A 27231-nucleotide genomic window follows, 5' to 3' on the forward strand; every position below is an offset into this window, starting at 1 on the left:
TACATTAAATGAAAGAGATATTATAAGTAATATTAATAAGAGTAGAAATATGAAGTTTTACCAAACATTAATTTACCTGATTTGAATTATTTCCTCCTGTCTTCAATTCCACCTCTGCTGATTTGAGAGCCAGTTTAATTTGTTTTGTCACATCAGCTTCTGTCCTACATTGCTCTTTTGTTATTCTTAACTTTTCCCTAACTTTTTGGTGCAACTCTTCAACATTTCTTCTTTTCTTTTTTTCTTGCTGTATGGCAAATCTGTAAATATAATTATCTTAGAATTTATCTTATGAGTGAGGACTAAGCTGTAATTTATTATCTTGCCCAAATTCCTACATAAGGGGTCCCGGGAGTCATGCTCTACAAACCATGGATTCTTATCAGATGGGTTTTATTTGACCCTGTATATTGTGACTTGCTTTTCAATCTGACTCTGACATAACATTATGAGACAAGGAAGAAAATATTTAATCCAAAATATATTTCCTTGCCATACCTTGAAATTGCCCTGCAAAGTCTCTTGTGGGAAAAATCCATATTCTATAGACAACTGCCCTTCCCCTTTGTTTTCCTTCCTTTCTATGCAGATCCAGGGCATAATCAGCTAAGAGCCAGTCACCCTTTTGGGTCCGATAAGAAACATTTCACAACCTGCTCTCTCTGAAGTCTGCTGAGAGATTTCTCTGCACAATAAAACTTGGTCCCCACAATCATTTATCTTAACCTGAACATTTCTTTCCATGAATCCCAGCTCTTCAAATAAACTCAACCAATTTTCAACTAGAAAATGTTTAAATTTACCTATAGCCTGGAAGCCCCAGCTTTGAGTTGGCCTGCCTTTCTGAACCAAACCAATGTATTTCTTAAATGTATTTGATTGATGTCTCATTACTCTCTAAAATGAATAAAACCAAGCTGCGCCCCGACCACCTTGGGCACATGTTCTCAGGACCTCCTGAGGGCTGTCGGGGGCCACGGTCACTCATATTTGGCTCAGAATAAATCTCTTCAAATATCTTACAGAGTTTGACTCTCTTTGTTGATATTAGAAAATAAAACATTCATACATTGGTTTATTATCCTAATAAAGTTTCTATGTTCTTAAATACTATTTTTCTTTCTAGTTCTCATGTTTTTAATTTCTCACCTCAATCTCATCCAAAGGACATGTATAAGTTGAAATGTATTGATAAAAGAACATCCTGCATAAGTTTCTGTTACTAGTAACTCTAGCAAATAGTATGAAAAAGGATGTTGAAAATTATTCAATAAAGTTACAAGATAAAAATTATCTTTTCTTCACACAGTAATTACTCCTCAATTAGGATGAATCATTTAGTTAATTAACATAGTTACTTTTTATAAACAAGTTCATACATTCACTAGAAATACATTTTCATCTTCATGAAACATTCATTGCAAGTATCCCTAAACACAATTTATATTGTAAGATAGCATTTTCGATGTCTTTATGAAACATATATCAGCAGATTACTGTAATCCAAGACTAGGTTAAGAATGTAATATGTTACCCTACACTTTTTAAGATTGTTTTTTGGGTAACACTTTCAGTCTATCCTGTTGATTAGTATGTATTTTATAACCAATTTTAAAATCTGTTTTGGAACAACACAAGATCTAATATTTAATTAAACAATAAAGAATAATACATGTCTTCAGCATAAAACTGAATTAATTTTATCTACATAGCAGAGACAGAGATGTTGAATAAGGTAATCAGTAATCACTTTCTATTTTACTTTTTATTCCCTGCATATTAAGAATAAAACTGGATTTTTTCTTTTCTTTTTTTTTTTTTTTGAGAGGGAGTCTTGTACTATCACTGGGCTGGAGTGCAATGGTGCAATCTCGGCTCACTGCAACCTCTGCCTCCCAGGTTCATGTGATTCTCCTGCCTCAGCCTCCTGAGTAGCTGGGATTACAGGTGCAACTACTACACCTGGTTAATTTTTTGTATTTTTAGTAGAGACAGCATTTCACTATGTTGGACAGACTGGTCTCGAACTCCTGACCTCATGATCTGCCCACCTCAGCCTACCAAAGTGCTGGGATTACAGGCGTGAGCCACTGCACCTGGCTGATAGTTTTTAAAATAATTATTCTGGGTAAAGAAAAATATCTGTTTTATACTCTGTTGGTTGAATTATAAATTAATATAAACATTCTTAAGAACAATTTAGAAATATCGATCAAAGATCTAAACTGATCTAAAAAAGTTTCTGTACTTTAACCAGAAGAATTTATCCAAAGTAAATAATTAGAAATGTAGAAAACTATGTGTATATAAAAGATGTTCCTTGTAGCATTATTACAAAAACTTTTTAAAACCTAAAATTCAATTCATCAATTAAATAATGAGATTTCCAAAGCATAAAATTCTATACAGCCATTAAAACTATGATTTAAAAGAATATGCATTTAATTATTAGAGAAGTATTCACAATCAAGAACTTGTGATATTATATCCAATAATTTCACACCCCATAAGATTAAGAAGCTTTCTTCCCTGTTAAATCCTAGAAAGTTCGCAATTACAAAACTTCTCCTTATATGTCTTTAATATAAAATAAATAGGTCAAACATTTATTTAAAACTAGGTCATACCTCAAACTACAGAGTTCTTTTTCCAATTCAAGTGCTTCATGCTCTAACTGTGATTTTATTTCTTCTTTTTGAGATAGTCTCTTTTGTAGTACACTAGCCTTATTTTTCATTTTTTGAATTTTTACTCTAAGTTGCTCACAGTGATTATCCTTAAGTTCTATTGATCTTTTACATAAACAAGATGTATTTTTAATTTTCAATAGGTGAACACAATCTGTAACTGGGAAAAAACAAAATAGAGATAAAATACATGAGTAGATTTTTGGATATAAAGGACTGTGCATTTTTAACATGTATTCATCCATACACTGAACAAGTATGTACATATTGAGTGCCTACAAGGTGGAAGATATTATAATAAGCTCTGCAGATAAGACAACACCTCTGCTATTGTTTTAGCTTAAAGTATAGTGAAGAACCAAGATAAAAAGGTGACAGTTATAAACTCAGATAGGTCCTGTAAAAAAAAAAAAAAATAGTTATATGATTGTATAAGATAATTTGATCTATACTTCACCCAGGGAAGATTTCCCTGATGAAGAGATGCTACACTGAGAAATGAAGGATGAGAAAGAAGCAGTTAAGCAGAGAGGAAAGCAAAGCACTCTGGCCAGTTTGCAGCATGTGCTGTGCTGAAGCTCTGCTGCAATCTGTTACTAGCTCTGATGGAGTAACAGATACTGATTTTTCATCTTATCTGAATGAATAAAAAACAAAACAGACAAAATACATTAAACAATGATTTTCAACACAGTGGACTTCAGGCAATGAAGATGGTAGGTGATCACTGAAAGACAGAAAACAAATATAGCAGGCCTTACAAATGTCCCAGCTCTTTTGACAGAGTTTTGACAGAGGTTCGAGGCCATGACAAAGGGAGAAAATCTGACATACAGCTAGGGTGATGAAGCTGAGAGGCTAGTAAAACTAAAGCAGATAGAGATCACAGGACAGAAAACTGGAGATAAAAAAGCAGTACAGGAAACAAATCCTGGAGATGTGCAGAGATTCCCTCTTGGGTATTTAGTGGAGTAATGAAAAGTGCTTGTGTGCTAGGAAACTTCCTAAGAACAATGGAAAATAAAATTTAAAAAACGGTTAAAGAAAATTAGCAGAAACTATGTCTGGGGTTCACACAATGACTGGAAGAGGGTCCATTCCCATGAGCCAGGCCAAAATACCACATGCTTCACAGGACAATGAATATTCAGAAAGGTCTTGCCTCAGGAGTGAGGAATTACCCCAAATATAAAAGCAAGAATGGAAAGATTATAAGTAAATCTCTGTACTCCAAATAAAACTCAAGACAATAAGTGGAAGCAGGGAAGGTTTTTTTTAAAAAAAAAATAAACCATACTTGCAGAGATGCAAATTACACTGTCAGAAGTAAAAACTATAGTGGATGGAAATAAACACAAATTACAGATAACAAAGGAAAAATTCCTAAATTTGACACGATAAACTGCAAGAAACTTTCAAGCAGCTAACAGATAACTCCCCAAATAAAAAAGAAGAGACAGAAAAAAAATTAAAGAAAAAATGGCCAAAAATATTCTAACCCTTAATACAAACCACAGTCCCACAGATTCAGGAAGCGTCTGGGACAGAAAAAAATGAAAATGTATCATTGTCATTTTTATACCATCTATGATGTATAATATTACTGAAGGTGAACTGTGATAAGTTAAAATTATATACTAAAAATCCTAAACACTAAGATAGCAAAACAGTTATCATTAATAAACCCAAAAATATATATAAAATTGAATCATAAAAAACAGTTGACTAATCTAAAAGAAAGCAGGAAAAGAAGGGGAACAAAGAACAGTTGGGACTAATAGCAATCAAACAGCTACTAGACAAACATAACTGTATCAATAATCACATGATAAATGACACTTGTCTAAGAACCTCAACTATAATACAGACTGTCAGGCTCAGCAAGAAAGCAAGACCCAACTACAGGCTGCCTATAAGAAATGCACTTTAAATGTAAAGACACAAATTGGTTGTAAGGATGGAAAAAGATACATGCTAACAGTTGCCAAAGGCAGCTGAGCAGGAGTGGCTGTATTAATACCAAAGTAGATTTCATAGCCAAAAAAAAAAAAAAAAAATCCAGCAATAAATAACAAAGCTCATGTCACAATAGTAAAAGGTTCAGTTAATCAACAAAACATAACAATCCTAAGTCTTTATGCCCCTAATAACAAACCAGCCTCACAATATATGAGACCAAAGTGGCCATAATTTGAATTGACTTTTAAAGCAACACAAATATTTTACAGTGTCAAAATTGATCTCTTTAAATCACTAAAAACTATTGAAATTCCAAATTGGAAACTTCAGAGTATCAAAATGTAAAAGTAGAAACATCTGAATAAAACCTTTTATTTTTAGGCCAAGCACAGTGGTTCATGCCTGTAATCCCAGCACTTTGGGAGGATCACCTGAGGTCGGGAGTTCAAGACCAGCCTGACCAACATGGAGAAACCCTGTCTCTACTAAAAATGCAAAATTAGCTGGTCATGGTGGTGCATGCCTGTAATCCCAGCTAATCGGGAGGCTGAGGCAGGAGAACTGCTTGAACCAGGAAGGTAGAGGTTGCGGTGAGCTACAATTGAGCCATTGCACTCCAGCCTGGGCAACAAGAGCAAAGCTCTGTCTCCAAATAAAAAAAAAACAAAAACCTTATGTTTTAAAAATATATTTTCCTTATGCATGTAAATCCCATTTTTGAAAACATAAATAAAAATGATAACAGCTGCATTATTTAGATGAAATCCTGAAATAAAACATAAAAAGTGAAATAATTGAGAATAGAAAAACTATGAGCATTACAGATGGATTAATGTACTTCTTCCCAGAGTTAAATCTACGATGGAAAGTTTACCTGGTGTGGATGTTTGTACATCCTTCATTTTGGTGGCTGTATTCAGAACAGAATCTTTATTTTCAATTGTAGCCTGAATGGGTTTTAAAACAAAATGATTAGCACATGATGTATATTGGTATAGGAAATGCAGTTAATAATTAAAAATATAAATGTAAGAGTAATTACCTTCAAGGTGGGCAGATTCTCAGGATACTCTAACAAGCAAGAGAAATATATAATCAATCATATGTAAATATGGTAAGGCCAACCATACATTCATCGAGTGTTAGCATCAAACTGAATACTCTTGCCTGTATTAGTGTAGGGTTTCATGTTTTTCTAGTTTGTTTCTTTGGGACAGTAACATGATAGAAATGCAATGAAGAAAAATAGGAATACAGTCTTCAAAAAACATTCAGTTACAAGTTAAAAAGTGAGATTATGCACCACATCTATTGCTTAAAAAAAAGTGTTAATATCAATGTGGATATGCAGATTAAGAAGGAGAAATGTGATCTAAAATCAGAGGAGCAAATCATAACCCTAGAAACAAGTGTAAAAGCTGGTGCTAACTGTGACCGCATGACTTTCATGCAAGACATCAGAAGGATTTATACCATTATAACACAAATATTCATCATGCTCTTTAACTTGTCCGATAACTGAGAAGGCACACAATTACAATGACACTTCAGTTGAACATACACTTCACGTCTCTTCAGTGTAAGTGTCCTGAATTGATCTGCTTGGATATATGGTTGGTGAATCCTAGTAGATAATATTCATTATTTATCATGCCCATGTGGTGTAATAATCTGCCTACATTTCTTGTATCCTCTAGTTTAGCCTTCAGAAATTTTCTTCATCCACTAATGGCAAGAAAGTATAATATATAAACCCCACCAAAAAGTATAATATACATACTTATACAAAATGGAATTGCTCCAGGCATTAGATATTAATAAACTTATACATTTGGCAATCAGTCCAATATTCATTGAAAGTAACCATTTTAGGATTCAATTAATCCATTTAATGTTATTTTTGTCTGCAAAATTAGTCTGCTCTGGAATCTCATTGTATTATAAAGAATTTTCACTAAATAGCTATTTTAATGAAAAAACCAGCACTATGGAAAAAAGCTAATATATTCATATTAAATTTTAACTCATTTGAATAACTAATAAAAAATATATGTTTGATGTCTGATACTAATAAACAGGAATGAGGCACTGTGGTTTATCCCAACTCTAGCACTCCTTCCTGATTTCAGTAGTCATCGGAGCAGTCAGAAATCAAATCTTCTGGTATGCAAACATTCTAAATGCATCTGAAGTGAGTTCACTCAGGTTTCCTCAGCAGAAACCCCAAAATTACCAAAATAACTTGTTCCTTCCCCTCTTTCTTGCCTTGCAATCCCTCTTTCTTGATGAAAATAATTACTACTTTGTTTCTCATTCTCCAGTGTTTATGGGTTATTATGACAACTTCCTCCCTCTGGTTTTAGCAGTACCATCTGACATCTATAATTTCTATTACTTCTTCTCTTTCTCCTTCCCCTCTCCATACAAACATGCTCTGAAATAAGAGCAAAATTATGCTGTCCCCCAATCCTCTTATGTCTTGAACTGTTTTCCAGTGGTTCTTCTATCCAAATTCAATGTAGGGAACTCTATAATCTTGTTACTAAGATCATGGCCAAGGACCAACAGCATCAGCATCACCTGAGAACTTACTAGAAATGCACAATATCAGGCCTGCTGAATCAGGAAGTGCATTTTCAATGACAACCCACTGATCTATTCAGGGGTGGGACGTTCTCTTCTGTCTTGAGTGCACATGACATTAAATGTGTATTGCCAAATTACCTGTTCCAGATTTCCGACCACCCATTATTCTTCTGGCAATATTCAAAACAGAAACTTTCTTTTTAAATATACCCTGAATGTAAAGAGAAACAAAATAGTCAATACATGATACATATTTCATACGCTATGCAATAAATAATTCAAAATATAAATGAAAGAGTAAGTACCTTCCATGCCGATTGTTTCTGAGGAGACACTGAAAAGCAAAATAAATATATAATCCATCATATGTAAATATGATAAAGTTATCCATACATTCATGCAGTGTTAGCATCAAGCTGTATCCTCCTGCCTGCACTAGTGTAGGATTTGATGTTTTACAGTTTGTGTCTTTGGGACAAGAACATGAGGAAATACAATGAAGAAAATAGGAATAAAAGCGTCCAGAAAATATACAGTCAGAAATAACAGAGGTATTATGCATCATGTGTGTATTACTGAAATAAACAGTGTCAATATCAATGTGGATATGCCAAATGATGAAAATAAATGTGATCTAAAATGAGAGGAGCAACTCATACACCCAGGAATCAATGTCAAAGAAGGTACTAAATGCTACTGCATGTTTTTCATGCAAGACATCAGAAGGACTTATACCATTATACTACAAGAATTCATCATGCTCTTTAACTTGCCTGCTAACTGAGCAGGTACACAATGACAATGACACTGTATATAATATTCTTTATTTCTCAAACCCACGTGGTGTAATAATGGGCCTACATTTGTTGTGTCTTCTAGTTTAGGCTACAGAAAAGTTCTTCATCCACTCATGGCAACAAAGTATAACACATAAACCTTATCAAAAAGTATAATAAATGATCAAATTTGACATACTTATAAAAACTAAAGTTGCTACAAGCATTAGATATGAATAAGCTTTTACTATGGAAATCACTCCAATATTCATTGAAAATAAGAATTTTAAAAGTCAATTAATGAATTCACCATTATTTTTCTTTCTAAAATAGTCTGGTTTAACATATCATGTTACTCTCTAACGCATTTTCTTTTTTTTTTTCAATTAAACTTTTTAAAAAATTTATTATTATACTTTAAGTTTTAGGGTACATGTGCATAATGTGCAGGTTTGTTACATATGTATCCATGTGCCATGTTGGTGTGCTGCACCCATTAACTCGTCATTTAGCATTAGGTATATCTCCTAATGCTATAGCTCCCCGCTCCACCCACCCCACAACAGGCCCCAGAGTGTGATGTTCCCCTTCCTGTGTCCATATGTTCTCATTGTTCAATTCCCAACTATGAGTGAGAATATGCGGTGTTTGGTTTTTTGTCCTTGCGATAGTTTACTGAGAATGATGGTTTCCAGTTTCATCCATGTCCCTACAAAGGACATGAACTCATCATTTTTTATGGCTGCATAGTATTCCATGGTGTATATGTGCCACATTCTCTGAATCCAGTCTATCATTGTTGGACATTTGGGTTGGTTCCAAGTCTTTGCTATTGTGAATAGTGTGGCAATAAACATACACGTGCATGTGTCTTTATAGCAGCATGATTTATAGTCCTTTGGGTATATACCCAGTAATGGGATGGCTGGGTCAAACAGTATTCCTAGTTCTAGATCCCTGAGGAATTGCCACACTGAATTCCACAATGGTTGAACTAGTTTACAGTCCTACCAACAGTGTAAAAGTGTTCCTATTTCTCCACACCCTCTCCAGCACCTGTTGTTTCCTGACTTTTTAATGACTGCCATTCTAACTGGTGTGAGATGGTATCTCATTGTGGTTTTGATTTGCATTTCTCTGATGGCCAGTGATCATGAGCATTTTTTCATGTGTTTTTTGGCTGCACAAATGTTTTCTTTTGAGAAGTGTCTGCTCATGTCCTTTGCCCACTTTTTGATGGGGTTGTTTTTTTTCTTGTAAATTTGTTTGAGTTCATCGTAGATTCTGGTGATTAGCCCTCTGTCAGATGAGTAGGTTGCGAAAATTTTCTCCTATGTTGTAGGCTGTCTGTTCACTCTGATGGTAGTTTCTTTTGCTGTGCAGAAGCTCTTTAGTTTAATTAGATCCCACTTGTCAGTTGTGGCTTTTGTGGCCATTGCTTTCGGTGTTTTAGACATGAAGTCCTTGCCCATGCCTATGTCCTGAATGGTATTGCCTAGATTTTCTCTTAGGGTTTTTATGGTTTTAGGTCTAACATTTAAGTCTTTAATCCATCTTGAATTAATTTTTGTATAAGGTAAATTTTTATCCAAAAGTTAGCTAATTGAAAAGCAAAGCCAATATATGCATATTCATGTTTATCTCATTTGAATAACTAATATCAACAAAACGTATATCTCTTATGCCCAACAGTAACAAAGAGGAGTAACGAGTCACTGTGGTTTATCCCAGTTCTAGTTCTCCTTCCTGCTTCCACTGGTTCCTAACGCAGCCCAAATCAAAGCTTCCTTTAGGAAAATGTTCAAATATGAAACTGAACTCAGGTTTCCTCAGAAGAAACCCCAAAATTACACAAATAACTTCTTATTTTCCCTCCTTCCTGACTGACAATCCTCTTCCTTGAGGAAAGTCATTGCTACATCAGTGGTCTCCTTAGTTCTCGTTCTACAGCATTTATGGGTTATTAAAATCATTTCTCCATCTGTATTTAGCAATACGATGTGACGTCTGTAAAATCTATATCTCATCTCTTTCTCCTTCCACTCTTGGTGAAAACATGCTGTAGAATGAAAGCAAAATTATGCTGTCCACTGACTCCTTATGTTTTTAATGGCTCTCCAACGTTTCTTCTTCCCCATTTCAATGTGGAGAATCCTATAATCTTACTGCAAATATCATGTTCCAGATGAGCAGCATTAATGTCACCCAAGAACTTATTACAAATGAAGAATCTCAGGTCTGCTGAATCAGAATGTGCGCTTCGACTAGCCCCACCCCCCTCCCCTGCTGATTTATTCCGGGAAGAGAAGTTCTTTTCTATTTTGAATGAACATGACATTACATGTGTTTTGCAAAATTACCTGTCCCAGATTGTTGTCCATCCTTTATTTCTGTGGCTATATTCGAAACAGAATCTTTCTCGTCACTGGTAGCCTGAATGGGATTTGAAACAAAATAATCAATACATGAAGTAGGTTTCATAGACTATACAGTTAATAGTTCAACATATAAATGAGACCTTAATTACCTTCTCAGCTGGTTCTTTCTGAGAAGACACTGAAAAGCAAAAGGGATACATAATCACTTATATGTACATATGATAAATTTATCCATACATTGATGCAGTGTGAGCATCAAGCTGTTATCTTCTTGCCTGTATTAGTGTAGGCTTTGATGTTTTCTACTTTTTGTCTAGAGACTGGAACATGACAGAAATACAATGAGAAAAAAGGAATACAGGCTTCACAAAATATACCCTTACAATTTCAAACATGGTATGATTTGTGATACATCTAAAACTAAAATAAAACCGTGTCAATATCAATGTGGATATGCCAAGTGACGAGGACAAATCAGAAGAGTAACTCACACACCTGAGAATCAATGTCAAAGCAAGTGGTACGTGATCCCGCATGTCTTTCTTGCAAGAAATCAGAAGGATTTACACCATTATACTACAAACATTCATCATGCTCTTTAACTTGCCCAATAACTGAGAAGGCACACAATTATGATGACACCTCAGTTGAACATACACTTCACGTCTCTTCAGTGGAAGTGTCCTAAATTGATCACCTTGGATATCTGTTTGCTGATACCTAGGAGATAATATTCATTATATCTCACACCCATGTGGTGTAATAATTTGCTTAAGTTTCTTGTATCCACTAGTTTGGCCTCCCGAAAATTTCTTCATCCACTCATGGCACCAAAGGATCATACATTAGCCTCAAGAAAAATATCATCAATTATCAATTTTGACATACTTCTACAAAGTAAAACTGCTACAAGCATTAGGTATCAATGAGTTTCACATTCAGAAATCACTCCAATATCCATTGAAGATGATCACTTTAGGAGTTAATTAGAATTCAACATAATTTTTGTTTCTAAAATAGCCTTGTTGGCAGTATCATGTTATTCTCCAAAGAAGTTTCATTAAACAGCTATTTTATCCAAGAGGTAGCTACTTGAACAAGGAAGCCAATGTATTCATATCCAAGTTTACCTCATTTTTATAACTAAAATCAACAAAACATGTATCTCTGATGCCTAATAGTAACAAAAAGGAGTAATGAGTCAGTGTGCTTTATCCCGATTCTAGCATTGTTTCCCGCTTCCAGTAGTTCCTGGAGCTGCAAAAATCAAATATTTTTTATGCAAATATTCCAAATGCATCTAAAGTGAGTTCACTCAGGTTTCCTCAGCAGAAACCCCAAAATTATATAAATGACTTCCTCTTTTCCCGCCTTCCTGCCTCACAATCTGTCTTCCTTGGGAAAATAATGGCTACATCAGGGGTCTTGTTAGTTCTCGTTCTACACTCTCTATGGGTTATTACTATCAGTTTTCTGTCTTTTTTTTTAGCAGTACGATGTGACATCTATAAAATCTATACTTCCTCTCTTTCTCCTTCCAGCCTTAGTGAAACCATGCTGTAGAATTAAAGCAAAATTATGCTGTGCCCCAGAGCCCCTTATGTCTTGAACTGCTCTCCACATTTCTTCTTCCCAATTTCAATGTGGGGAAGTCTTACTGCAAAGAACATGTTCCAGACCAGCAGCATTAGTGTCACCCAAGAACTTACTACAAATGAAGAATCTCAGGCCTGCTGAATCAGAATATGCAGCTTCTGCTAGCCTCCCCCCCACACCCACACTCCCCGCTGATTTTGCGGGGAAGAGAAGTTCTTTTCTATCTGGATTGAACATGACATTAAATGTGTTTTGCAAAATTACCTGTCCCAGCTTTTTCTCCATCCTTTATTTGTGTGCCTATATTTGAAACAGAATCTTTCTCGTCACTTGTAACCTGAATGGAATTTGAAACAAAATAATAAATAAATAAATAAATGAAGTATGTTTCATAGACTACATATTTAAAAGTTCACAATATAAATGAGAGTTTAATTACCTTCAAGGCTGGTGGTTTGTGAGAAGACACTGAAAAATAAAAGGGACACATAATCACTCATATATAAATATGATAAAGTTATCCATACATTCACGAACTGTTAGCATCAAGCTGTATCCTTCTGCCTGTACTAGTTTAGGTTCTGATGTCTTCTACTTTGTGTCTTGGGACTGGAACATGACAGAAATACACTGATAAAAGGGAATACTGGCTCCAGGAAATATACCCTTACGATTTCAAACATGGTATTATTTGTCATATGTCGAAAACTAAAATAAAACCATGTCAATATCAATGTGGATATGTCAATTGATGAGGACAAATATGATTTAACATCAGAGGACCAACTCATACAAGTGAGAATCAATGTCAAAGAAGGTACTACATGATCCCACATGTCTTTCGTGAAAGAAATCAAAAGGATTTACATCATTATACTACAAACATTCATCATGCTCTTTAACTTTCCCAATAACTGAGAAGGCTCACAATTACGATGACACTTCAGTTGAATGTACACTTCACATCTCTTCAGTGGAAGTGTCCTAAATTGATCACCTTGGATATCTGTTTGCTGATACCTAGGAGATAATATTCATTATATCTCACACCCATGTGGTGTAATAATTTGCTTAAGTTTCTTGTATCCACTAGTTTGGCCTCCCGAAAATTTCTTCATCCACTCATGGCACCAAAGGATCATACATTAGTCTCAAGAAAAATATCATCAATTATCAATTTTGACATACTTCTACAAAGTAAAACTGCTAGAAGCATAAGGTATCAATGAGTTTCACATTCAGAAATCACTCCAATATCCATTGAAGATGATCACTTTAGGAGTTAATTAGAATTCAACATAATTTTTGTTTCTAAAATAGCCTTGTTGGCAGTATCATGTTATTCTCCAAAGAAGTTTCATTAAACAGCTATTTTATCCAAGAGGTAGCTACTTGAACAAGGAAGCCAATGTATTCATATTCAAGTTTATCTCATTTTTATAACTAAAATCAACAAAACATGTATCTCTGATGCGTAATAGTGACAAAAAGGAGTAATGAGTCAGTGTGCTTTATCCCAATTCTAGCATTGTTTCCCGCTTCCAGTAGTTCCTGGAGCTGCAAAAATGAAATATTTTTTACGCAAATATTCCAAAACCATCTAAAGTGAGTTCACTCAGGTTTCCTCAGCAGAAACCCCAAAATTACATAAATGACTTCCTCTTTTCCCATCTTCCTGCCTCACAATCCGTCTTCCTTGGGAAAATAATGGCTACATCGGGGTCTTGTTAGTTCTCGTTCTACACTGTCTACGGGTTATTACTATCAGTTTTCCGTCTTTTTTTTTTAGCAGTACGATGTGACATCTATAAAATCTATACTTCCTCTCTTTCTCCTTCCAGCCTTAGTGAAACCATGCTGTAGAATTAAAGCAAAATTATGCTGTACCTCACAGCCCCTTATGTCTTGAACTACTCTCCACATTTCTTCTTCCCAATTTCAATGTGGGGAAGTCTATAGTCTTACTGCGAAGATCATGTCCCAGACCAGCAGCATTAGTGTCACCCAAGAACTTACTACAAATGAAGAATCTCAGGCCTGCTGAATCAGAATGTGCAGCTTCAAGAGCCCCCCCACCCCACACCCCGCCCTCCCTGCTGATTTATGTGGGGAAGAGAAGTTCTTTTCTATCTGGATTGAACATGACATTAAACATGTTTTGCAAAATTACCTGTCACAGATTTTTCTCCATCCTTTATTTGTGTGGCTACATTCGAAACAGAATCTTTCTCGTCACTTCTAGTCTGAACAGAATTTGAAACAAAATAATAAATAAATAAATCAATGAAGTATGTTTCCTAGACTATATATTTAAAAGATCACAATATAAATCAGAGTTTAATTACCTTCAAGGCTGGTGGTTTCTGAGAAGACACTGAAACACAAAAGGGATACATAATCACTCATATATAAATATGATAAAGTTATCCATACATTCATGAACTGTAAGCATCAAGCTGTATCCTTCTGCCTATACTAGTGTAGGTTCTAATGTCTTCTACTTTGTGTCTTCGGACTGGAACATGACAGAAATACACTGATAAAAGGGAATATTGGCTCCAGGAAATCTACCCTTACAATTTCACACATGGTATGATTTAACGTATGTCAAAAACTAAAATCAAACTGTGTCAATATCAATGTGGATATGTCGATTGATGAGGACAAATATGATTTAAAATCAGAAGAGCAACTCATACAACTGAGAATCAATGTCAAAGCAGGTGCTACATGATCCCACATGTCTTTCATGCAAGAAATCAAAAGGACCTACACCATTAAACTACAAACATTCATCATGCTCTTTAACTTGCCCAATAACTGAGAAGGCACACAATTACGACGACACTTCAGTTGAATGTACACTTCACATCACTTCAGTGGAAGTGTCCTAAATTGATCACCTTGGATATCTATTTGCTGATACCTAGTAGAAAATATTCATTATCTCTCACACCTATGTGGTGTAATAATTTGCTTAAGTTTCTTGTATCCACTAGTTTGGCCTTCGGAAACTTTCTTCATCCACTCATGGCACCAAAGGATAAGACATTAGCCTCAAGAAAAATATCATCAATTATCAATTTTGACATACTTCTACAGTTGTAAAACTGCTACAAGCAGTAGATATTAATGAGTTTTACACTCAGAAATCACTCCAATATTCATTGAAGATGATCACTTTAGGAGTTAATTAGAATTCAACATAATTTTTGTATCTAAAATACCCTTGTTGGGAGTATCATGTTATTCTCCAAAGAAGTTTCATTAAACAGCTATTTTATGCAAGAGGTAGCTCCTTGAACAAGGAAGCCAATGTATTCATATTCAAATTTATCTCATTTCTATTACTAAAATCAACAAAATATGTATCTCTGATGCCTCCTAGTAACAAAGAAGAGTAATGAGTCATTGTGCTTTATCCCAATCCTAGCATTGTTTCCTGCTTCCAGTAGTTCCTGGAGCTGCCAAAATCAAATATTTTTTATGCAGATATTCCAAATGCATCTGAACTGAGTTCACTCAGGTTTCCTCAGCAGAAACCACAAAATTATATAAACAACTTCTTCTTTTCCCTCCTTCCTGGCTCACAATCCGTCTTCCTTGGGAAAATAATTGCTACATCAGGGGTCTCCTTAGTTCTCATTCTACAGTTTCTATGGGTTATTACGATCAGTTTTCTGTCTTTTTTTAGCAGTACGATGTGACATCTGTAAAATCTATACTTCCTCTCTTTCTCCTTCCACTCTTGGTGAAAACATGCTGTAGAATTAAAGCAAAATTATGCCTTTCCTTGAGCCCCTTATGTCTTGAACTGCTCTCTATATTTCTTCTTCCCAATTTCAATGTGGGGAAGTCTATAATCTTACTGCGAAGATCACGTTCCAGACCAGCAGCATTGACGTCACCCGAGAACTTATTACAAATGAACAATCTCAGGTCTGCTGAATCAGAATGTGCTGCTTCGACGGGCCCCACCCCCCGCCCCCGCTGATTTATTCGGGGAGGAGAAGTTCTTTTCTATTTTGACTGAACATGACATTAAATGTGTTTTCCAAAATTACCTGTCCCAGATTGTTGTCCATCCTTTATTTCTGTGGCTATATTCAAAACAGAATCTTTCTTGTCACTGGTAGCCTGAACGGGATTTGAAACAAAATAATCAATATATGAAGTAGGTCTCATAGACTATAAGTTAATAGTTCAACATATAAATGAGACTTTAATTACCTTCTCAGCTGGTTCTTTCTGAGAAGACACTGAAAAGCAAAAGGGATACATAATCACTCATATGTACATATGATAAATTTATCCATACATTCATGCTGTGTTAGCATCAAGCTGTTATCTTCTTGCCTGTACTAGTGTAGGCTTTGATGTTTTCTACTTTTTGTCTGGAGACTGGAACATGACAGAAATACACGGAGAAAAAAAGGAATACAGGCTTCACAAAATATACCCTTACAATTTCAAACATGGTATGATTCGTGATACGTCTAAAACTAAAATAAAACCGTGTCAATATCAATGTGGCTATGCAGAGTGATGAGGACAAATCAGAGGAGTAACTCACACACCTGAGAATCAATGTCAAAGCAGGTGGTACGTGATCCTGCATGTATTTCTTGCAAGAAATCAGAAGGATTTACACCATTATACTACAAACTTTCATCATGCTCTTTAACTTGCCCAATAACTGAGAAGGCACACAATTACGATGACACTTCAGTTGAACATACACTTCACGTCTCTTCAGTGGAAGTGTCCTACATTGATCACCTTGGATATCTGTTTGCTAATACCTAGGAGATAATTTTCATTATCTCTCACACCCACGTGGCATAATAATTTGCTTAAGTTTCTTGTATCCACTAGTTTAGCCTCCCGAAAGTTTCTTCATCCAGTCATGGCACCAAAGGATCATACATTAGCCTCAAGAAAAATATTATCAATTATCAATTTTGACATACTTCTACAAAGTAAAACTGCTACAAGCATTAGAAATTAATGAGTTTCACACTCAGAAATCACTCCAATATTCATTGAAGATGAACACTTTAGGGGTTAATTAGAATTCAACATAATTTTTGTTTCTAAAATAGCCTTGTTGGCAGTACCATGTTATTCTCCAAAGAAGTTTCATTAAACAGCTATTTTATCCAAGAGGTAGCTACTTGAACAAGGAAGCCAATGTATTCATATTCAAGTTTATCTCATTTGTATAACTAAAATCAACAAAACATGTATCTCTGATGCCTAATAGTAACAAAAAGGAGTAATGAGTCAGTGTGCTTTATCCAAATTCTAACATTGTTTCCTGCTTCAAGTAGTTCCTGGAGCTGCCAAAATCAAATTTTTTTTATCCAAATATTCCAAATGCATCTAAAGTGAGTTCACTCAGGTTTCCTCAGTAGAAACCCCAAAATTACATAAATGACTTCCTCTTTTCCTGCCTTCCTGTCTCACAATCCGTCTTCCTTGGGAAAATAATGGCTACATTAGGGGTCTTGTTAGTTCTCGTTCTATACTGTCTACGGGTTATTACTATCAGTTTTCTATCTTTTTTTTTTAGAAGTACGATGTGACATCTATAAAATCTATACTTCCTCTCTTTCTCCTTCCAGCCTTAGTGAAACCATGCTGTGGAATTAAAGCAAAATTATGCTGTGCCCCAGAGCCCCTTATGTCTTGAACTGCTCTCCATATTTCTTCTTCCCAATTTCAATGTGGGGAAGTCTATAGTCTTACTGCAAAGATCCTGTTCCAGACCAGCAGCATTAGTGTCACCCAAGAACTTACTACAAATGAAGAATCTCAGGCCTGCTGAATCAGAATATGAAGCTTCAGTGAGCCTCCCCCACACCCCACCTCCCCGCTGATTTATGCGGGGAAGAGAAGTTCTTTTCTATCTGGATTGAACATGACATTAAACGTGTTTTGCAAAATTACCTGTCCCAGCTTTTTCTCCATCCTTTATTTGTGTGGCTATATTTGAAACAGAATCTTTCTCGTCACTTGTAGCCTGAATGGAATTTAAAACAAAATAAGTAATAAATAAATCAATGAAGTATGTTTCATAGACTATAAATTTAAAAGTTCACAATATAAATGAGAGTTTAGTTACCTTCAAGGCTGGTGGTTTCTGAGAAGACACTGAAAAACAAAAGGGACACATAATCACTCATATATAAATATGATAAAGTTATCCATACATTCACGAACTGTTAACATCAAGTTGTATCCTTCTGCCTGTACTAGTGTAGGCTCTGATGTCTTCTAGTTTGTGTCTTGGGACTGGAACATGACAGAAATACATTGATAAAAGGGAATACTGGCTCCAGGAAATATACCCTTACAATTTCAAACATGGTATGATTTCTCGTATGTCGAAAACTAAAATCAAACTGTGTCAATATCAATGTGGATATGTCGATTGGTGAGGACAAATATGATTTAAAATCAGAGGAGCAACTCATACACCTGAGAATCAATGTCAGAGCAGGTGCTACATGATCCCACATGTCTTTCATCTAAGAAATCAAAAGGACCTACACCATTATACTACAAACATTCATCATGCTCTTTAACTTGCCCAAAAACTGAGAAGGCACACAATTACAATGACACTTCAGTTGAACGTACACTTCACATCACTTCAGTGGAAGTGTGCTAAATTGATCACCTTGGATATCTGTTTGCTGATACCTAGGAGATAATATTCATTATCTCTCACACCCATCTGGTGTAATAATTTGCCTAAGTTTCTTTTATCCACTAGTTTAGCCTCCTGAAAGTTTCTTCATCCACTCATGGCACCAAAGGATAATATATTAGCCACAAGAAAAATATCATCAATTATCAATTTTGACATACTTCTACAAAGTAAAACTGCTACAAGCATTAGGTATCAATGAGTTTTACATTCAGAAATCACTCCAATATTCATTGAAAATGATCACTTTAGGAGTTAATTAGAATTCAACATAATTTTGTATCTAAAATACCCTTGTTGGGAGTATCATGTTATTCTCCAAAGAAGTTTCATTAAACAGCTATTTTATGCAAGAGGTAGCTCCTTGAACAAGGAAGCCAATGTATTCATATTCAAATTTATCTCACTTCTATTACTAAAATCAACAAAACATGTATCTCTGATGCCTCCTAGTAACAAAGAAGAGTAATGAGTCATTGTGCTTTATTCCAATCCTAGCATTGTTTCCTGCTTCCAGTAGTTCCTGGAGCTGCCAAAATCAAATATTTTTTATGCAGGTATTCCAAATGCATCTGAACTGAGTTCACTCAGGTTTCCTCAGCAGAAACCACAAAATTATATAAACAACTTCTTTTCCCTCCTTCCTGCCTCACAATCCGTCTTCCTTGGGAAAATAATTGCTACATCAGGGGTCTCCTTAGTTCTCATTCTACAGTTATTCTATGGGTTATTATGATCAGTTTTCTGCCTTTTTTTAGCAGTACGATGTGACATCTGTAAAATCTATACTTCCTCTCTTTCTCCTTCCACCCTTGGTGGAAACATGCTGTAGAATTAAAGCAAAATTATGCCTTTCCCTGAGTCCCTTATGTCTTGAACTGCTCTCCATATTTCTTCTTCCCAATTTCAATGTGGGGAAGTCTATAATCTTACTGCGAAGATCATGTTCCAGACCAGCAGCATTAACGTCACCCAAGAACTTATTACAAATGAACAATCTCAGGCCTGCTGAATCAGAATGTGCAGCTTCGACGGGCCCCACCCCCCGCCCCCGCTGATTTATTCGGGGAAGAGAAGTTCGTTTCTATTTTGACTGAACATGACATTAAATGTGTTTTGCAAAATTACCTGTCCCAGATTGTTGTCCATCCTCTACTTCTGTGGCTATATTCCAAACAGAATCTTTCTCGTCACTGGTAGCCTGAATGGGATTTGAAACAAAATAAGCAATACGTGAAATAGGTTTCATAGACTATACAGTTAATAGTTCAACATATAAATGAGACTTTAATTACCTTCTCAGCTGGCTCTTTCTGAGAAGACACTGAAAAGCAAAAGGGATACATAATCACTCATATGTACATATGATAAATTTATCCATACATTGATGCAGTGTGAGCATCAAGCTGTTATCTTCTTGCCTGTACTAGTGTAGGCTTTGATGTTTCCTACTTTTTGTCTGGAGACTGGAACATGACAGAAATACACTGAGAAAAAAGGAATACAGGCTTCACAAAATATACCCTTACAATTTCAAACATGGTATGATTTGTGATACGTCTAAAACTAAAATAAAACCGTGTCAATATCAATGTGGCTATGCCGAGTGATGAGGACAAATCAGAGGAGTAACTCACACACCTGAGAATCAATGTCAAAGCAGGTGGTACGTGATTCCGCATGTCTTTCTTGCAAGAAATCAGAAGGATTTACACCATTATACTACAAACATTCATCATGCTCTTTAACTTGTCCAATAACTGTGAAGGCACACAATTACGATGACACTACAGTTGAACATACACTTCACGTCTCTTCAGTGGAAGTGTCCTAAATTGATCACCTTGGATATCTGTTTGCTGATACCTAGGAGATAATATTCATTATCTCTCACACCCACGTGGCATAATAATTTGCTTAAGTTTCTTGTATCCACTAGTTTAGCCTCCGGAAAGTTTCTTCATCCACTCATGGCACCAAAGGATAATATATTAGCCTCAAGAAAAATATCATCAATTATCACTTTTGACATATTTCTACAAAGTAAAACTGCTACAAGCATTAGATATTAATGAGTTTTACATTGAGAAATCACTCCAATATCCATTGAAGATGATCACTTTAGGAGTTAATTAGAATTCAATGTAATTTTTGTTTCTAAAATAGCCTTGTTGGCAGTATCATGTTATTCTCCAAAGAAGTTTCATTAAACACCTATTTCATCCAAGAGGTAGCTACTTGAACAAGGAAGCCAATGTATTCATATTCAAGTTTATCTCATTTGTATAACTAAAATCAACAAAACATGTATCTCTGATGCCTAATAGTAACAAAAAGGAGTAATGAGTCAGTGTGCTTTATCCCAATTCTAGCATTCTTTCCCACTTCCAGTAGTTCCTGGAGCTGCAAAAATCAAATATTTTTTATGCAAATATACCAAATGCATTTAAAGTCAGTTCACTCAGGTTTCCTCAGCAGAAACCCCAATATTATATAAATGACTTCCTCTTTTCCCGCCTTCCTGTCTCACAATCCGTCTTCCTTGGGAAAATAATGGCTACATCAGGGGTCTGGTTAGTTCTCATTCTACACTGTCTACGGGTTATTACTATCAGTTTTCTGTCTTTTTTTTTTTTTAGCAGTACGATGTGACATCTATAAAATCTATACTTCCTCTCTTTCTCCTTCCAGCCTTAGTGAAACCATGCTGTAGAATTAAAGCAAAATTATGCTGTACCCCACAGCCCCTTATGTCTTGAACTGCTCTCCATATTTCTTCTTCCTAATTTCAATGTGGGGAAGTCTATACTATTACTGCAAAGATCATGTTCCAGACCAGCAGCATTAGTGTCACCCAAGAACCTACTACAAATGAAGAATCTCAGGCCTGCTGAATCAGAATGTGCAGCTTCAGCGAGACCCCCACCCCACACTCCGCCCTCCCTGCTGATTTATGTGGGGAAGAGAAGTTCTTTTCTATCTGGATTGAACATGACATTAAACGTGTTTTGCAAAATTACCTGTGCCAGATTTTTCTCCATCCTTTTTTTGTGTGGCTACATTTGAAACAGAAACTTTCTCATCACTTGTAGCCTGAATAGAATTTGAAACAAAATAATGAATAAATAAATCTATGAAGTATGTTTCATAGACTATATATTTAAAAGTTCACAATATAAATGAGAGTTTAATTACCTTCAAGGCTGGTGGTTTCTGAGAAGACACTGAAAAACAAAAGGGATACATAATCACTCATATATAAATATGATAAAGTTATCCATACATTCACGCACTGTTAGCATCAAGCTGTATCCTTCTGCCTGTACTAGTGTAGGCTCTGATATGTTCTACTTTGTGTCTTAGGACTGGAACATGACAGAAATACACTGAAAAAAGGGAATACTGGCTCCAGGAAATATACTCTTACGATTTCAAACATGGTATCATTTCTCATATGTCGAAAACTAAAATCAAACCGTGTCAATATCAATGTGGATATGTCGATTGATGAGGACAAATATGATTTAAAATCAGAGGAGCAACTCATACATCTGAGAATCAACGTCAAAGCAGGTGCTACATGATCCCACATGTCTTTCATGCAAGAAATCAAAAGGATTTACACCATTATACTACAAGCATTCATCATGCTCTTTAACGTGCCCAATCCCTAAGAAGGCACATAATTACGATGGCACTTCAGTTGAACATACACTTCACATCTCTGCAGTGGAAGTGTCCTACATTGATCACCTTGGATATCTGTTTGCTGATACCTAGTAGATAATATTCATTATCTCTCACACCCATGTGGTATAATAATTTGCCTAGGTTTCTTGTATCCACTAGTTTAGCCTTCCAAAAGTTTCTTCATCCAGTCATGGCTCCGAAGGATAATATATTAGCCTCCAGAAAAATATCATCAATTATCAATTTTGACATACTTCTACAAAGTAAAACTGCTACAAGCTTTAGATATTAATAAGTTTTTCATTCAGAAATCACTCCAATATTCATTGAAAATGACCATTTTAGGAGTTAATTAGAATTCAACATAATTTTTGTGTCTAAAATAGCCTTGTTGGGAGTATCATGTTATTCTCTAAAGAAGTTTCGTGAAATAGCTATTTTATCCAAGAGGTAGCTCCTGGAACAAGGAAGGAAACGTATTCATATTCAAGTTTGTCTCATTTCTATAACTAAAATCAACAAAACATGTATCTCTGATGCCTAATAGTAACAAAGAGGAGTAATGAGTCAGTGTGTTTTTATACCAATTCTAGCATTGTTTCCTGCTTCCAGCCATTCCTGGAGCTGCCAAAATCAAATATTTTTTATGAAAATATTCCCAATACATCTGAAGTGAGTTCACTCAGGTTTTCTCAGCAGAAACCCCAAAATTATATACATGACTTCCTCTTTTCCCACCTTCCTGCCTCACAATCTGTCTTCCTTGGGAAAATAATTGCTACATCAGGGGTCTCCTTAGTTCTCCTTCTACAGTGTCTGTGGGTTATTACAATCAGTTTTCTGTCTGTTTTTAGCAGTACAATGTGACATCTGTAAAATCTATATTTCCTCTCTCTCCTTCCACCCCTGCTGAAAACAAGCTGAAGAATTAAAGCAAAATTATGCTGTTCCCTAGAGCACCTTATGTCTTGAACTGCTCTCCATATTTCTTCTTCCCAATTTCAATGGGGGGAAGTGTATAATCTTACAGCGAAGATCATGTTCCAGGACAGCAGCATCAGCATCACCCAAGAATTTATTACAAATGAAGAATCTCAGGTCTGCTGAATCAGAATGTGCAGCTTCGACAAACCCCCCGCTGATTTATTCGGGGAAGAGAACTTCTTATCTGTCTCGACTGAACATGACATTAAATATGTTTTCAAAATTACCTGTACTAGTTTCTTCTGCATCCTTTTTTTCTCTGGCTATATTTGAAACAGAATCTTTCTCGTCACTTGTACCCTGAATGGAATTTGAAATGAAATAATAAATAAATAAAGTACGTTTCATAGACTATAGGTTTACTAGTTCACAATATAAATGAGAGTTTCATTACCTTCAAGGCTGGTGGTTTCTGAGAAGACACTAAAAAGCAAAAGGGATACATAATCACTCATATGTAAATATGATAAAGTTATCCATACATTCATGCAGTGTTAGCATCAACTTCTGTCCTCCTGCCTGTATTAGTGTAGGCTTTGATGGCTTCTACTTTGTGTCTGGGGACTAGAACATGACAGAAATACACTGAAAAAAGGGAATACAGGCTCCAGGAAATATACCCTTACAATTTCAAACATGGTATGATTTGTCATATGTCGAAAACTAAAATGAAACCGTGTCAATATCAACGTGCATATGCCGAGTGATGAGGACAAATGTGATCTAAAATCAGAGGACCAACTCATACAAGTGAGAATCAATGTCAAAGCAGGTGCTGCATGATCCCACATGTCTTTCATGCAAGAAATCAAAAGGATTTACATCACTATACTACAAACATTCATCAGTCATGCTCTTTAACTTGCCAAATAACAGAGAAGGCTCAAAATTACGATGACACTTCAGTTGAATGTACACTTCACATCTCTTCAGTGGAAGTGTCCTACATTGATCACCTTGGATATCTGTTTGCTGATACCTAGGAGATAATATTCATTATCTCTCACACCCATGTGGTGTAATAATTTGCTTAAGTTTCTTGTATCCACTAGTTTAGCCTCCCGAAACTTTCTTCATCCACTCATGGCACCAAAGGATCATATATTAGCCTCAAGAAAAATATCATCAATTATCAATTTTGACATACTTCTACAAAGTAAAACTGCTACAAGCATTAGATATTAATGAGTTTTACATTCAGAAATCACTTCAATATTCATTGAACATGATCACTTTAGGAGTTAATTAGAATTCAACATAATTTTTGTTTCTAAAATAGCCTTGTTGGCAGTATCATGTTATTCTCCAAAGAAGTTTCATTAAACAGCTATTTTATCCAAGAGGTAGCTACTTGAACAAGGAAGCCAATGTATTCATATTCAAGTTTATCTCATTTGTATAACTAAAATCAACAAAACATGTATCTCTGATGCCTAATAGTAACAAAAAGGAGTAATGAGTCAGTGTGCTTTATACCAATTCTAGTACTGTTTCCTGCTTCCAGTAGTTCCTGGAGCTGCAAAAATCAAATATTTTTTCTGCAAAAATTCCAAATGCATCTAAAGTAAGTTCACTCAGGTTTCCTCAGCAGAAACCCCAATATTATATAAATGACTTCCTTTTTTCCCACCTTCCTGCCTCACAATCCGTCTTCCTTGGGAAAATAATGGCTACATCAGGGGTCTGGTTAGTTCTCATTCTACACTGTCTGCGGGTTATTCCTATCAGTTTTCTGTCTTTTTTTTTTTTTAGCAGTACGATGTGACATCTATAAAATCTATACTTCCTCTCTTTCTCCTTCCAGCCTTAGTGAAACCATGCTGTAGAATTAAAGCAAAATTATGCTGTACCCCACAGCCCCTTATGTCTTGAACTGCTCTCCACATTTCTTCTTCCCAATTTCAATGTGGGGAAGTCTATAGTCTTCCTGCGAAGATCATGTCCCAGACCAGCAGCATTAGTGTCACCCAAGAACTTACTACAAATGAAGAATCTCAGGCCTGCTGAATCAGAATGTGCAGCTTCAGCGAGCCCCCCCACCCCACACCCCGCCCTCCCTGCTGATTTATGCGGGGAGGAGATGTTCTTATTTATCTGGATTGAACATGACATTAAACGTGTTTTGCAAAATTACCTGTGCCAGATTTTTCTCCATCCTTTTTTTGTGTGGCTACATTTGAAACAGAATCTTTCTCGTCACTTGTAGCCTGAATAGAATTTGAAACAAAATAATAAATAAATAAATAAATGAAGTATGTTTCATAGGCTATAAATTTAAAAGATCACAATATAAATGAGAGTTTAGTTACCTTCAAGGCTGGTGGTTTCTGAGAAGACACTGAAAAACAAAAGGGACACATAATCACTCATATATAGACATGATAAAGTTATCCATACATTCACGAACTGTTAACATCAAGCTGTATCCTTCTGCCTGTACTAGTGTAGGCTCTGATGTCTTCTACTTTGTGTCTTGGGACTGGAACGTGACAGAAATACACTGATAAAAGGGAATACTGGCTCCAGGAAATATACCCTTACAATTTCAAACATGGTATGATTTCTCGTATGTCAAAAGCTAAAATCAAACCGTGTCAATATCAATGTGGATATGTCGATTGATGAGGACAAATGATTTAAAATCAGAGGAGCAACCCATACACCTGAGAATCAATGTCAAAGCAGGTGCTACATGATCCCAAATGTCTTTCATGTAAGAAATCAAAAGGACCTACACCATTATACTACAAACATTCATCATGCTCTTTAACTTGCCCAATAACTGAGAAGGCACACAATTACGACGACACTTCAGTTGAATGTACACTTCACATCACTTCAGTGGAAGTGTCCTAAATTGATCACCTTGGATATCTGTTTGCTGATACCTAGTAGAAAATATTCATTATCTCTCACACCTATGTGGTGTAATAATTTGCTTAAGTTTCTTGTATCCACTAGTTTGGCCTTTGGAAACTTTCTTCATCCACTCATGGCACCAAAGGATAAGACATTAGCCTCAAGAAAAATATCATCAATTATCAATTTTGACATACTTCTACAGTTGTAAAACTGCTACAAGCAGTAGATATTAATGAGTTTTACACTCAGAAATCACTCCAATATTCATTGAAGATGATCACTTTAGGAGTTAATTAGAATTCAACATAATTTTTGTTTCTAAAATAGCCTTGTTGGGAGTATCATGTTATTCTCCAAAGAAGTTTCATTAAACAGCTATTTTATGCAAGAGGTAGCTCCTTGAACAAGGAAGCCAATGTATTCATATTCAAATTTATCTCATTTCTATTACTAAAATCAACAAAACATGTATCTCTGATGCCTCCTAGTAACAAAGAAGAGTAATGAGTCAGTGTGCTTTATCCCAATCCTAGCATTGTTTCCTGCTTCCAGTAGTTCCTGGAGCTGCCAAAATCAAATATTTTTTATGCAGATATTCCAAATGCATCTGAACTGAGTTCACTCAGGTTTCCTCAGCAGAAACCACAAAATTATATAAACAACTTCTTCTTTTCCCTCCTTCCTGCCTCACAATCCGACTTCCTTGGGAAAATAATTGCTACATCAGGGGTCTCCTTAGTTCTCATTCTACAGTGTCTATGTGTTATTATGATCAGTTTTCTGCCTTTTATTATTAACACGATGTGACGTCTGTAAAACCCGTACTTCCTCTCTTTCTCCTCCACCCTTGGTGAAAACATGCTGTAGAATTAAAGCAAAATTATGCCTTTCCCTGACCCCTTATGTCTTGAACTTCTCTCCATATTTCTTCTTCCCAAATTCAATGTGGGGAAGTCTATAATCTTACTGCGAAGATCACGTTCCAGACCAGCAGCATTAAC

The 27231-nt window shown here is 35.6% G+C and overlaps 1 protein-coding gene across 1 annotated transcript in view; it reads right to left on the minus strand.

Annotated features, from left to right (window-relative positions):
- Positions 1-27231, minus strand: part of LOC100449536 (ankyrin repeat domain-containing protein 36A) — a 137127-nt gene that overhangs the window by 12174 nt on the left and 97722 nt on the right. The window contains exons 53-76 of the mRNA XM_054543008.2: positions 25678-25706; positions 25503-25575; positions 23763-23791; positions 23596-23668; positions 21890-21918; positions 21715-21787; positions 19990-20018; positions 19823-19895; positions 18107-18135; positions 17932-18004; positions 16213-16241; positions 16047-16119; positions 14328-14356; positions 14153-14225; positions 12422-12450; positions 12247-12319; positions 10536-10564; positions 10369-10441; positions 7538-7566; positions 7371-7443; positions 5689-5717; positions 5521-5593; positions 2628-2847; positions 77-260 (exon numbers count right to left, since the gene is read on the minus strand). Of these exons, the coding sequence (XP_054398983.2) occupies positions 77-260; positions 2628-2847; positions 5521-5593; positions 5689-5717; positions 7371-7443; positions 7538-7566; positions 10369-10441; positions 10536-10564; positions 12247-12319; positions 12422-12450; positions 14153-14225; positions 14328-14356; positions 16047-16119; positions 16213-16241; positions 17932-18004; positions 18107-18135; positions 19823-19895; positions 19990-20018; positions 21715-21787; positions 21890-21918; positions 23596-23668; positions 23763-23791; positions 25503-25575; positions 25678-25706 (1526 nt within the window). The remainder of the gene's footprint in view (positions 1-76; positions 261-2627; positions 2848-5520; positions 5594-5688; positions 5718-7370; positions 7444-7537; positions 7567-10368; positions 10442-10535; positions 10565-12246; positions 12320-12421; positions 12451-14152; positions 14226-14327; positions 14357-16046; positions 16120-16212; positions 16242-17931; positions 18005-18106; positions 18136-19822; positions 19896-19989; positions 20019-21714; positions 21788-21889; positions 21919-23595; positions 23669-23762; positions 23792-25502; positions 25576-25677; positions 25707-27231) is intronic.

The sequence above is a fragment of the Pongo abelii genome, chromosome 23, assembly GCF_028885655.2.
Source record: "Pongo abelii isolate AG06213 chromosome 23, NHGRI_mPonAbe1-v2.0_pri, whole genome shotgun sequence".
Lineage (NCBI taxonomy): Eukaryota > Metazoa > Chordata > Mammalia > Primates > Hominidae > Pongo > Pongo abelii.